At 44.3% G+C, this 14,159-nt stretch overlaps 1 protein-coding gene across 2 annotated transcripts in view; it reads right to left on the minus strand.

Moving 5' to 3' along the window:
* SH3RF2 (SH3 domain containing ring finger 2) overlaps positions 1 to 14,159 on the minus strand; it is a 108,847-nt gene that overhangs the window by 35,546 nt on the left and 59,142 nt on the right. For both annotated transcript variants that reach the window (XM_058677378.1, XM_004586519.4), the window contains exon 4: positions 9,638 to 9,961. In XM_058677378.1, coding sequence (XP_058533361.1) covers positions 9,638 to 9,961 — 324 coding nt within the window. The remainder of the gene's footprint in view (positions 1 to 9,637; positions 9,962 to 14,159) is intronic.

The raw sequence follows: 14,159 nt of genomic DNA on the forward strand, positions 1-14,159 counted from the left end.
AGGCAAATGCTCATGAACAAACATGAGAGGGAAGGAGGCAAAGTCAGAGAGAGAGGTAGAGAGGGAGAAAGAGAGAGAACTATAGTTATGGACATGAGCTTTGGACTCCCTAGTATGTGATGTGCAGGTGTGGGGATCCCACTGAGACAGTTTTGACGAAGCTTACAGTGCAGCGTCTTACACATGACGAGCTCTCAGAAAAGAGTGAATATTTTGGAAGAATTGCAGCTTAAACAACTAGGAGGAATTTTAAATGTACACTGTTAACTTTTAGCCATCCCAAATAAAACAGTGCTCAAACTCTCAGGTGAAAGGCCGATAGGAAACTTTACAATGGGTAGGGCAGGCTGATAACTTCTCAGTCCGGATTTTAATGTAAAAAGGGAAGCAATCATGCATGACAATAAAATGGAGGAAAGGACAGCCTTTTCAATAAATGGTGCTGGGACAATTGCATATCAGTACCAAGACCCTTGCCACACAACAGATGCAAAAATTTAACTCTAGCTGGATCATGAACCTAAATGTTCATGCTAAAACCGTCAGCTAAAAACTCTGAAAAGAAAAACATAGATGTTTAAATGTGGATCAGGCAGTGTTTTTTTTTTAAGATATGAGAAAGCACAAGCAGCAAAGAAATGAATAAATAACGTGGACATAATAAAAAAGTTTGTATTTCAAAGTTTACCATAAAGAAAATGAAAAGTCAGCCTACAGAATGGAAGGGAAATTTTGTAAGCCATATACCTCATAAAGGACTTGTTTTGAGAATACAGAATTCTTGAAAGTCAGTAGTAAGAAGACAAATAACCCAATTTTAAAATGGGCAAAGGATAAGAATAGACAGTTCTCCAAAGAACACATGCCCATTAAGCATGTGAACAAATGTTCAGTATTACCAGGCATCAGGGAAATGCAAATCAAAACCACGATGAGATGCCACTCCAAATACCATAAGAGGACTAAAATAGAAAAGATAATAGAACGGCTGTTGGTGAAGATATGGAGAAATTGGAACACACAGACTATTGGTGGGAATATAAAATGGCATGGTCAGTTTGGAAGACACTTGACAAATTCTCGAACAGTCAGACATAGAGTTACTTATATGATCTGGTAATTATGCTCCTAGACATATATTCAAATGAAAAAATATGTTTACACAAAAATTTGTATACACATGTTCGCAGCAGCGTTGTTGATAACAGTCAGTAAGCATACAAACAGCCCTAACAGTCATCCTCTGATGAATGGACAAGCAAAATATGGCATATTCACATACTGGAGTATTATTTGACCATAAAAGTGGGTGGAGCACTAATAAATGCAACAAAATGGATGAAATCTTGAAACATTCTACCAAGTGAATGAAGGCAGCCATAAAGGACCAAAACCTGTATGCTGCTGTTCATATAATGTGTCCAGCTCGAGCAAATCTGGCCAAGCAGAAACTAGATGAGCAGTTGCTTATGTTGGGTTGGAGGAGAGAGAAGGTTCAGGGAGTAACCACCAAGAGGGTAGAGGGTTCCTTTTGGGATTAACGATGATGTTTAAAATTGATGATGATAATATAGTTTAATGCTGTCAGTAGACCAAGACTCACTAAATTGTGTACTTACACTAAAAAATATAAACAAATGCAAAAAATAAATACTTAGTGCTGTCTGTGAAGCTGATCCAGGCTCTAGCTACTAGGTTATTGAGGGTATATGAGAGAGAAGAATGTGTTAATATTGCAAAGATACAACTGACAATATTCAGAGTGTGAAAAATGGAATGGAACAAAGAACTTATTTTAAGACATATATACATGGCAAAGACAGAGCCAGTGAGCCAGAGAAGGAAGGAGGAGGAAGAGAGAGAGAGAATTACGAGGAGGAAAATAAATGTATTGGGCATATCAACACAGTATAAGGTGTTTTTACATCTTTTGGATCCTGTTTGAACAAATCAACTGTAAAATACTTTGTAAGGCAAATATGAAAAGTTGAACACTGCATATTAAATGCTTGGAAGAAAAATGTTTATTTTAGGCCCCGAGTGGTAGCCTAATGGCTAAAGTCCTCGCCTTGCATGTGCCGAGATTCGAAAGAGGTACAGTTCCATCTGGTTAAACTGCTTCTCCAAGTGGCTTTGTGATTGATCTTTCTCCAGGGAGCTCTGGCAGGATTGGAGAATGGGGTTAGAGACCGTCTTCTAGCCCTCTCTTTCAGATACCTGCCGGCGAACCTTCTCTATGGCATTAACTGATCATTTCATAAAATCAGTTGGTGTATGCCTCACCCAGAACTGCATTCTTCAAAACTGAATAGATGTCTTTCAAACACGTATTGGGCCTCCATAGCATAACTTTGGGGCAGAAAATGATGCCATGAAACAGAGTGGTGTTGGGGACATGTGTCCATTTAATGGGGCCTCTTCTCTGGAGACAACAGCCTCTGAAGAAGGATTAGAGAAGAACCTTAAGCATAAATTTGCACAGAGAGATTGCTCTGAGGAGAAAAATTAGGAAGTGAAACAGTCCACCATGGCAGCCCGGATACCATCCAGTTGCATGGGGAAACCTCTGTGAAAGATGAAAGCAGCACCCTGGGAAGACCTGACTTGGAATAGTTAAGCGCATTCACCATCCTTTACATATGGGGTTAACAAGACCCAGCTCCAGAGACCTCAGAATTCTGCCCCGGTACAGGACAGCTCATCCTGCTGAGCCAGGAGAGGTGCTCAGGCTTGCCACTGTGGTCTCAGCATGGGCTGGAAGAGGGAGGGGAGGAAATGATTGCTTACACTGACTTAAGTGAGCCACCTTTCCTTCTCTCTGGGTAATGAGAAACAAAACTGGCTTTAGCAACTCAGTATCAACATGAGTAAGAGATCATTCCTGCCCTTAAGATAATTAGAGGCTGGCATTGTAGTTTGGTTAAACGGTTACCTAACAACGTCAGCATCCCATGTGGGCACCAGTTCGAGTCCTGGCTGGCTCTTCCACTTTTGATCCAGATTCCTGCTAATGTGCCTGGAAAAGCAGCTGAACGTGGCCCAAGTGCTTCGGCTCTTGCACCCACAAGGGAGACTTGGAAGAAGCTCCTGGCTTTGGCCTAGCTCCATCCAGCCTGTGGCTACCATTTGAGGGAGTGAACCAGCAGTTGGAAGAGTCCCACCCCCCCATTCCAATTTTAGTATATGTGTTGCCAAACTGAGCATTCTGTTTCTCTCTCTAACTCTGCCTTTCAAATAAAATTTAAAAAGTTTTCAGTCTATCAAACATGGTGGTAAAATATACTGGAGACGTTTAAACTACAAAGGTGTTCTGACATAGATGGTATAACACAGGCATAATCCATGTGCTGTGAACACAGGAGAGAAACATGAATTTTGCATGACAGATAGAGGCAGGGGGCCTCCTTGAGGAAGAGGTGTTCACATAGGGCCTTGGGGTATGACTAGGAATGCAATAGGTATATGTGCCAAACATAAATTCAAGAGGCAGCATTTATTCAATAAGCATTTGTTGACTACCTGGAATAGCATAGGCATTGTGTTGGGTACAGGGACACAAAGTCAGGAGGTTGCCTAGTATATGTCATGTTGAGGAATGTTGAGTAGATCACTACAACTTTTGTATGTGTGCATGTGTTTCTGTGCAGATATGTGGCTGGGGAACTGGAAGGTAGATTGTAGCCATATCACAGTGTCTCTAGCATGCCATATGAAGAACTCATTTAGGGCAGAAAGCACAGGTCTGCCATCAGACCCTGACTTTGTTTCTAGCTTTGGGACTTCAGGTGACTTACTTGATCTTCCCATTTGGAAAAACAGGCGTACCCAAGCCTACTCTGAACAATTGGACAGTCAACATCTATAGATCATCTCTTATAGTTTCTGGCTTTCAGGGGCCACTGAACGAACAGCAGGTATCACTGCTTCTGAGGACTGATGGGGATGCATGGAGGTTTGGGGAAGAGGATAGCTGAAAGGATTTAGGTTATGGAGATTGTGCTGGGAAGCCTGGATGGAAGTGAAGCATGGGGAATGGGCATGGGTTCTGGGAGGTCTGCCAGGGGGCTGCAACAATAGCCTAAACAGGAAATGTGGATTGAGACCAAAGCAATGGGAGCAGAGAGAAAGCAGCAGTCACTATTTGAGTGGCAAAATGAGCCTGCTGACTTGCTCCATGTAGGATACACAGGAGAAAGCCTGGCCACTGTAGGTTAATTACACCACTTAATCTGTGATAGAGAAGGAGAGGGGCTAGAGTGTGGTGATGGGGGCGTGCAAGGAGAAAGAGGGTGTGTTGAAGAGCAGAGGCACTTGGGAAGCATACAGTTACAGAGAAGGTGGCCACATTGTTGTGTGCACCTCTTCCCAAGCCAGACCTGGTGATTTCAGAATCACCAGAGCAGGTCTCACAGCCATGGCGGAAGGACTTCTTTCCAAGTTCACATCCGGAGCAGCTGACTTTCTGTCTGCTTCCAAAGTGTTTCCTCTCGGGGCCCACCTACAGATAACCTCCGGGACTTTCCTAAGGGACCACTGACGTGGTTTCTGACCTGCTCGCTTACCCTCTGCCTCTAGAGTTTTGCACAGAAACCTCCAAGCTTCTGTTCTAACCCCGAATTGTTTCCATCTCAGGTCATTTCCTGGTGTTCTACCCACACAGGTCAAGTATTCTCCCAGAGGTGGAAAGACACACCAAAAAATAGAAACCACAATTCCCTGCTCCAGCTTCTCTTTATGAGAAGGAACTCTTAAATATTTAAGACTTGGGGGACAATTGGGACTTATCTTTGCCATGGGAAAGCAGAATGCAATGAGTTCAGATTTGTTGTTTTTTGAATCAGCACCCACCATCCATCTTGTTGATGGGGCCCTGGACAAGCTTTGTATCTTCCCTAAAAGGATTTTCCTGGACTTTATATTTTACAGTCTCAGAAAGACTTTCCATATCCAGATAGCCCTCAGGTAGGGGACAGCTGATCTTCACAAATGACCCTTCTCTCTGCTTCGGCATCAGTACACACAAGCTCTGGTCACATATGTGTTTACATGGGATCAGTATTTCCTTCTCTTTTTTAAAAAATTAAAACACTTTTATTTGGTATATAAAAATTGTACAAATTTATAGCATACCATGTGATTTACTTTAAACAAATTATTTTTGTTAACTTATTTGAAGTGGAAAGAGAGAGTGAGTACAGAGCTAGAGGAAGATTTTCCATCTGGTTCACTCCCCAAATGCTTGTAACAGCCATGCTAGGGCAGGAAGCCAGGAGATTGGAACTCAGTCCAGTCTCACGTGTGGGTGACAGGGATCCCAGCTCCTTGGGCCATCAGAGTGCACATAGGATGTGCACTGGCAGGGAGCTGGAGTGTGATGCAGAGTTGGGCCTTGAACCCAGGCAGTCCCATATGGGATGTGGGCTTCCAAAGCAGGGTCTCAGCTGCTGCACCAATGAAATCCCCATCCTCCAGGTGACTGTTCTAAAAAGGGTTTATTTCGTTATTTAAAAAGCTGAGTGACAGAGAGAAGGAGACACAAAGAGAAGCAGACAAGCAAAACTGGCATCCCCATCGGCCAGTTCACTTCCCAAATGCCCAAGGGGCTGCAGCCAGGCTGAAGCCAGGAGCCAAAGACAGCATCCAGACCTACCATGTAGGAGTCGGGTGCCAAACACCTGACCCATCTCCTGCTGCTTTGCCAGGCACATTAGTGGGGAGCTGGATTATCAGTGGAACCACCAGGATGCTCGAGCCAGCACACCACCGTGGGACGCTGGAACCACCAGGACGCTCGAGCCAGCACACCACCGTGGGACGCTGGAACCACCAGGATGCTCGAGCCAGCACACCACCGTGGGACGCTGGAACCACCAGGACGCTCGAGCCAGCACACCACCGTGGGACGCTGGAACCACCAGGACGCTCGAGCCAGCACACCACCGTGGGATGCTGGCATCACAAGCTGTGACTTAACACACTATGCCACCATGCCTGGCCTCCACCTCCATGTGATGTTTTGAGATATGTATACCTTGCATAATGTTCAAATCAGGATAAGCACGTAATTCCTCAAACATTAATTATTTCTTTATGGAGAAAGAATCCAAAACTCTCGTGTTTGAATTATGTGAACATAGCTGGTACCTTGTCATCCTCTGTAGCCACTCTCCCATGTAATGGAATACCAGAAGGGCCTGTGTTTTGTAACAGTATTAGCGTCATAGTTTTTTGCCATAGCCACAACTCCTGTACCTTCATTGACCTACTGTCCTTTAAACATTAAAAAAATTCTTTAAAATTTAAACAAAATGTTAACAAAATTGCATACATTTCTGCTGCAGAAAACTGGCATCACTTGTAAGATGGAAAGTTACCAGCAAAGAATATAACAAAACATACAGTGCTATGCAGTTTCAGAGATGCACAAGAGACTGCAAAGCTCTGATCCTGATGCCTGGCTCTTTCTTCCTTATAGTTGGAGGTTGGTCAGGGATAAGCAGGTGTCAACATAGCAAACCAACAGCATCCTGGTATTGTCAGGGGCTTGTGAACACTAGAGAGGACATGCCTTTCTCAGTGCACAGTCCTGCATCATGCATTTCTGAGGCTCTTGACCACTTAGGGTCGGTGGTGGTGGCCTCCTTCCACTTGAGGAAGCTGTAACTCGACTGTAGTTGGTCATTTATTTTTTTTCTGTCTGAAAAGTGGAGAGGCTCTTGAGGCCAACAGCTTCCTCCTGGTGCTTCAGCATCATACACAGCGCTTGAATGTAGCTGCTATTATCAAAGAGATAAGGTAGTAGCTAGTGGATGGGAGTCTGTCTCAGGTACAAAGGATGTTACTGAGAGGAAGGTGGGGAAGAGAATACAGGGAAGCCTGGGGGTTGAAAGAAGCTTGATGGAGATAACCAGGGCAGGAAGGCTGTAGGCTTTGGACTACCTCTAGTGGCACAAAGAGGTTGCCAGATGTATACTTTGTTGACAGTGTGGTAGTGCCAAGATCCTGTGTTCTAGAATGACACCTCCAAGATCAGCTGTGACTCCCAATTATGTGAACTTAACCAAATCATTTTTCTTGAGGGACTATAATTACCTCCCCTAAAAAGGCTCTCACCGCATTTTTAGGATGGCAGCCACATCTCAAGAGACTAAACAAAAAAGGCTTGGCTATACTGTGTGTGTGTGTGCGCGCGTGTGCACGCATGTCCACCTGTATCACCAGTTTTGAACAAGTTTGAAATTACTATTGATGCTCTTGTGATTTTTTTGGCAGTAGAATTCTCAATCCTCACCATGGTTACTCGCATTCTTTAAGCACTCAGTACATATTTTTTGTTTGAAAGGATGGCGCTGACCTATGATCCTTCTATAGGAAGCCGAATCTTCTGCTTGTCTTGCATAGGTCTAAGATCTCACTATTTGCCTTGAAGTGTTTGGGTATTGAAGACTTGATTCCTTGGTTCACTGAGCTTCTATTAGGGTCTAGACCCCATGGATAGTCCTGCAGTGGGCAAGATGGGAGGAGTTTGGTCAACTAGACCCAGTCACAGCTCCCAAGGATGTTAGAGAAAAAAGAAGCAAGAACATGTGCCATTTGTTCACTTTGTGCTTATCTTTGGGTGAGGTTTGTAGATGGAGGCATTTCACGTGTGTTTTGACAACACCTGTACACACAGGCAGCAATACTTTGATCCAGTCATTTGAGCTGGGAAAAGACTGTCGAAGCTATGCAGTGGTTTCCTGGGAATTGGATATGCGAATGCCATATGTTAGAGTTCTCACTGTTTGTGACAACTAGGAAGCAGTAATACTTGCCTCTAATCCTCCTAGGATGCTCCTGCTAGGACCCAGCCTTGCTGTAGATGAGATCAATGATCAGGAATGACAGAGCTAGAAAAGCACATGGAAGACGACTCTTGGCTAAATCTCCCAGAAAGGCAACTGACAGCAGAGCAAGCTGGCTTATTTTTACTGAGTGTGGGCTGCACTTTATATATCTGTTGTCTATATATAAAGAATGGCTGCAAAAAAAAAAAAAACTGACTCTGGCATAATTGTGAGTCACCAGGCCCCATCATGAGAGAGAGAGAGAGAGAGAGAGAGAGAGAGAGAGAGAGAGAGAGAGAGAGAGAGAGAGAGAGAGAGAGAGAGAACAAGAGCGCTTTGGGCACAAAGCATGTTTGTGCTTGTAAAAATGTGCTTGGAATGTGTGTAGGACATTTTGTGCTTTTTATATCAGGAAAGTGTATATGGAGGAGGAAGAACGTGTGTGTGTGTGTGTGTGTGTGTGTGTGAGTGAGAGAGAGAGAGAGAGAGATTGCTGTGCAGGGGTGCCCTGAATCACATGAGCAGTGATCTCTCAGACACCCAGGCGATGTCTTGGTTATGAAGTGTTGTTGGAGGTGATTGTTTCCAGACCAACAGACAGGTTTTTGAGGAGCCCTTGACTTTCTCCTTCCTCCTTGTCTTGTTAAAAATGGATTACAGTCCAATTAAGCCACTTAATCCCAAGGTAGAAATTCATGTTTAAAAACAAGATTTATAGCTTCCAAAAAAAAAAAAAAAAAGACCCACAGCAGTGCAAGTTGAGGTTTATTCTTTCAAGTTGGCACCTGCACAGTGCCAAAGAGTGTTTTCAGCTGAATACCCAACATGCAGTTCTTGCTAATAACTTTGCTTCAGACCTCCACTCCCTGCTCTTGTAAAGTACCCTTCACCCAAAATAGGCACATGCTGTTCCAAGGACTTCAGCTTCTCCATGACCACAAGTGCTCTGTGCTTTCTCTCTCTTCAACTGGCAACCCAGTGACTGAGGCTAATAATAGTAATACTTTTATAAACTGACACCTATCGGGTGCTTCATATGGGCTGGGCATCCCTGTGCTAAGCAATTTTCTCATTAGATGTTGTGTCTGAAAACAGCAGGGCTGGCTCTACGGGGGTGGGCCATGTGTAGTCATCCAGGGCCTTCCCCTGGATGTAATGGCCTGCCATTGCCATCTTAACATTCTTAAATGTTTTCAGGCAGTGGACTCGCATTTGTTTTTTTGTGCTGGGCCCCCAGCTTGCATCACTAATCGTGAGAACACTGAGTAGAGTCGTCATTTCTCTCTGTTTCTTTGGCTCCTTGCATGCACTGCTCAATTCCTTCTCTAAGGACAAATGGTAATGCAAAACTCTCTGCAAAATGGTCATAATCTCCTGGAAGGGAAGTTCTCTATGGGGTGGGAGTCCAGCTTGGAGGGCCAGGAGGGCTGGGTGCGCAAACGGGACCCCTCACCCCATCAGCCACTTCTCCCTGGTCGGGATAGGGTGCGTGGCCTAGCCTAGCTGCTTTGGGATGGGAAGCATGTAGTACTTAGCTCTGTGAGGAATCAGGCAAGTTGTTCAACCCCTTTAAAGGCCTCAGTTTTCCCATCTATAAAATGGGGATCACAATAGATAAACCTAACTGCTCATTCAAAGATGTAATAGTCATATATACATACCGAGCCCTGATGTGCAACGCACATGACATTAGTTTTCATTAATGTTTGTTGGGTGCCCAGCAAGTACTACATATCCAGTTTTGCTTGGGACACAGTGCAGGTCACTTTCCTACCTGCAAGGCACCCTTTTTCCAGCAGCTGATCTCCTACCTGTCCCACAGAGCCGGGAGTGAAGTCCACCTTCTCCATGTGCTGGGTGGTCACAGAGGGGTTGCTGGAGCTGATAAGCACTGGGGTGCTGATCTCTACCATCTGGCGCCCAGGCGGAGAATGGACCATCCGGTTGAGAGTATTCAAGGCTGTCGTGATAGAGAACTGCCCGGGCCCCTTCCTCCTGGACCCTGGTCCCCTACGGAGAGTGGGTGTGCTGGTCGGTTTGCCTCTGAAGGATGAGGACACCAGCGACAGGCTTTTGTTGCGCGATGACTGGTGGGCTTTGTTCTTCTCCAGTAGGTGCCTTGCAGTGAGGTTTGGCTGAAAAGACAAGAGTGGTGGAGAGGTGGGTGTCTGCAGTATGCTGTGAGTAGCAGAGTTCCCACCTGCCCCGATGCTTTGGTGGTCCCTGAACACTACTCTGAGTTGGGCACTTCCCTTCCTGCGGCTCCGGGAGGCTACATGCTTCCCACCCCACACCATCATTTCCCCCACTGGTCTGTTTGCCCTCTGGCAGCAGGGGCTGAATCTATGCTATTCTCTCCTGTGCCACAGAGTGGAGGCCCAGTGAGCATTTGTGGACTGTGAATACATGTGGCTGTTTGGGGAGTGAACCAGCAGATGGAAGGTCTCTGTCTTTCTCTCTCTGTAACTCTGCTTTTCAAATAAATTTAAAATGTAAAAATAAATTTCCAAAGAAGGAGGTGATAATTAACATGGGAGTGAGGAGAGCATGACAGGCCAGGGGACTGTAAGCCAGGGGTAAGGTCCTGAAGAGGGGAAAGAGCTTAGATGAAAACAACAACAACAACCAAGAAACAAAGGTGGGAACAGGGCAGGTGATCAGAATGTCAAAAAAGAGAAAGACATGAAGTTAGGCAGGGTTTAGATCCCCGAGGATTCAGGAACTCTACTTTACCCTAGCTTATGAGGAAACCTTTGGCAGCATTTGGGTAGAGGAGTGATCTGATACAATATCTGCTTTTAAAAGGTCATCTCATAGTTTGGTAGTCTCTTACAAAGTTAAATACAAACTGAGCATTTGATCAGAAATCCTAGATAATAATAAAATGAAGACTACACTCAGAAATATAATTACTTACAGAAGCTTCCTTTGCAGCTGCCACCAAATAGAAACAGCTAGTGTCTTTCAGTTGGTGAGCCAATGAAGACATTTTGATATACCTCTCCTGGGGAATACTACGCAGCAGTGAAAAGGGATGAACTATTGATATACCAAACAGCACAGTGAAAATCTCAACTGCACTGCATGAAATGAAAGAAGCCACGTATTGGCTTCTATCTATGTAGTTTCATCTGTGTGACTTTCTGGACAAAGAAAACCTCAGGAACAGCAAACAGATTAATTTCTAGGGGTTGAGAGTCAAACTAACTGGAAAGGATTTTGTGGGGAGCTTGGCAGCTATTTGGTATCTCAATTGTAGTACAGGTACAGAGTTGTATGTGTTTGTCACAAGTTGTAAAACCGGACACCCAAAAGAATAAATGTTACTACAGATAAATTTCAAAAAAACTAAAAAGCTCATTTGGCTGTTACTCAGACTTGCTAATGTAGAGCTAGGGACATCAGTTAGGAACTCATCGGAGTTGTTTAGGGCAGCTCTGATGACAGCCTGGCGAGGAGCAGTGCCTTCTGTTCCCCACTGCACCTGTCCTGCAGCTGTGCGTCCAACAAGAGGATGACAGGCAATCTTTGAATTGGATGAGAAGGCTCTCCATGGCCCCTCAATTATCACAAAATAAGTTATTATTTATTTATTTATTTATTTTGGTTTCTACCCAACTGTTCAGTCTCCAGGTGAGCTCTGCTGTCATATTTTCGATCAGCAACATGCACCAAGGGCCCCGAGGGTTTGCTTCTGCCCTGTCCTCTGCCAGCATGATTAATGGCTTCTTTGGAGAAGGGACTGCTGGTCTCTTAGATTTGCATTCTTTTGAAACAATAGCCTTGAGGTTCGCTGGGCTGAGTTAGGCTCAGATAACCCAGGCAGGCCTTATTGGAAATGTTCTGACAAGAACAGGCATAAACCCAGCGCTTGTTGGACCACCTTTTCATGCAGGTGCAACTCAGTAAATCAAGTGATACATAAAGAGGAAAAATTGCTGCGTATGCCAAAAAAGCCACGTCACCCTTGTAAGACAGCATTCCTAAATTCCAATTGCTTTGCATGGCAGTGGTAATTCACAGCTTATTTAAAGAGTTCTCAGCAAGCGCTAGCCTTAATGAAATGACTGAAGTCAAAATGTAAGTGCTGCTTTCAGAAGCTCAATTCAGATTTTAAGTAATTTTTGAAAACCAGGTTCCCAGATTAGAGCAACCACTTGATTATCTCCTTCCCCTCTCCTAGCAATTAGGAGAACAAATGAAGCAATGGCCAGTTTGATGGGGGTTGCTGGTTCTTGTAATCACTCACTTTGGAGGTGAGGTGTTAGGGACAATATACAAATGAGTAAACCGTAAATGCAGTTTTGAAAAAATGGGTCTCAGTAAAGGGTCATAAAATGAGTTGGTGCCTTTCCCTACCATGGCTACTCTGTAGATGTGTGCCAGTGCAGAGGAGCATGAAAACGTTTAAGTATCTCCTGTGGGTCCCACTGCATGTTAACTGCAGCCTGTCTCTGTCCTGGGTGACTTAACCATTGTCTCTTTATCATTGTAACTGAGCTTCCCCAGCAAATTTTACTTAACCTAGCAAATGGCAAGTGAATTCACCACTGCCCTAATCAGAAGGTGCTCTCTGCATTCTCTACTCTGCAATCCCTAAGTTCTTTTTTATTTTCAATGTTTATTAGAAAGGCTTAGCTACCTAGAGAGAGGTCTTCCGTCTGCTGGTTTATTCCAAAGGGCCACAGCAGCTGGGGCTGGGCCAGGTTGAAACCAGGAGCCACAAGCTTCCTGTGGGTCTCCATGGAGTGCAGGGTCCCAAGGACTTAGGCCATCCTAAGGAAGCTGGATCAGAAGTGGAGCAGCGGTGACTTGAGGCTGGCATCCATGTAGGATGTTGGCATCGCAGACAGCATTGTACCCTGTTAGGCCACAGTGCTGGATTTGGATTTTACCTTCTGAAAGGTACTTGAACCTGTCTTACTTGCTTCCAGTTTGCTGGTCTAAGCTACAGTCACTTCCAAATTGAGCCAGACTTCCTAGCTGGTCTTTCTCATTTTCCTTTTTTTTTTTTTTCCTCTTGCCCTGTCTAAATTATCTTGTTGTTTTGCAGTCAGAACAGGATTTATAAAACCAATCATTACCAAGTCATTATCTCACTTAGAACCCTCTAATAGCTTCTACTGAATTGGGAACAAATCAACTTTTTATGGCATGGTAAGAACAACATAACCAAATACTTGACGTGTTTCCATATATTTCTCTGCTAACTTCAAGTTAAGTGAGGCCATATATGTGACTGTGTCTCAAGTCAGTGGGATCTGAGTGGGACTGGCATGTATCACTTGTGGACTAAGACATGTTATTGCCAGTACACGACTCATTCATTTCTTCTTCCACTAAGAAAGCCCATGTGTTCTTACTGGTGCAGTGACAAGATGGTCCATCATTACTAGTTTGGGTTTCTGGGTGACCACGTGGGTAGAGCCTCTCATTGTGCTGTACTGGACATGGAAATACCACTTTCTTTCACTCTGTGTAATTGATCTCAGTTACAATACTTCAGTAGTGTCCAACCTCATAGTCTGTGGCGCTAGAAACTGTATTTGTTTATATCTTTGGAACTCATCACAGGACCAGACACAGCAGACATTCCATGAAAAAGTACCTGAATGATTGAATATATGTTTTAAGAGAGGGTCACATTGAATGGTCTCCTCCCTGTATTATTTTCCTGATAACTCTGACCACCTTCCAAATACATTTTCATTCATTCACTTGCTAAGACATCTTTTAAAAATGGAACGTCTATTCTGTGTTACCCTAGCGTGGGAATTGTGACTGACACACCCATCAGGTATTCAGACAAGAAAGAGACCACTGAGGGTCCAAGCACTTTGTGAAATTTTACCAAGAATGTCAATTTTTATCTCAGCCTTAGAACAGATTGAGAGAATTGGATAGGAATTCCTGGAAAGGGTCCCGGCAAAAGAAAAAGCATTAGGAATGGCATATCGTTTAGAGGAGGTGCTGAGAAGACCAGCCTCTCTGGGTCTCTCTCTTATCCCTCCCTTCTGCAGCTCAGCACTAATTGAGCATAAGGGCTACAGTGGTTCCTGAAAGCTGGACGGTGTTCTGGGTGCACCATTCATTTTAGACTCGGCTTTGGCTCCTATGAATGATAGCATTGCTCTCTTTCTCCCAATTCTGCCTCTATTCTGTTTTCATGTTCCCTCTCCCGGAGGGCAGAGAACACACCTTTCACTTCCCTCATAGCTCTCTATCATTCACTTTTAAAGGCTTTATGCATGGTAAGCACCCAATAAATGCAGTTAAACAAGGAAGCCTCTGGTTTAAATTTGTAATGACTTGCTGCCTGCTAGGATAAGGTAC

This window comes from Ochotona princeps, chromosome 19, assembly GCF_030435755.1.
Source record: "Ochotona princeps isolate mOchPri1 chromosome 19, mOchPri1.hap1, whole genome shotgun sequence".
NCBI lineage: Eukaryota > Metazoa > Chordata > Mammalia > Lagomorpha > Ochotonidae > Ochotona > Ochotona princeps.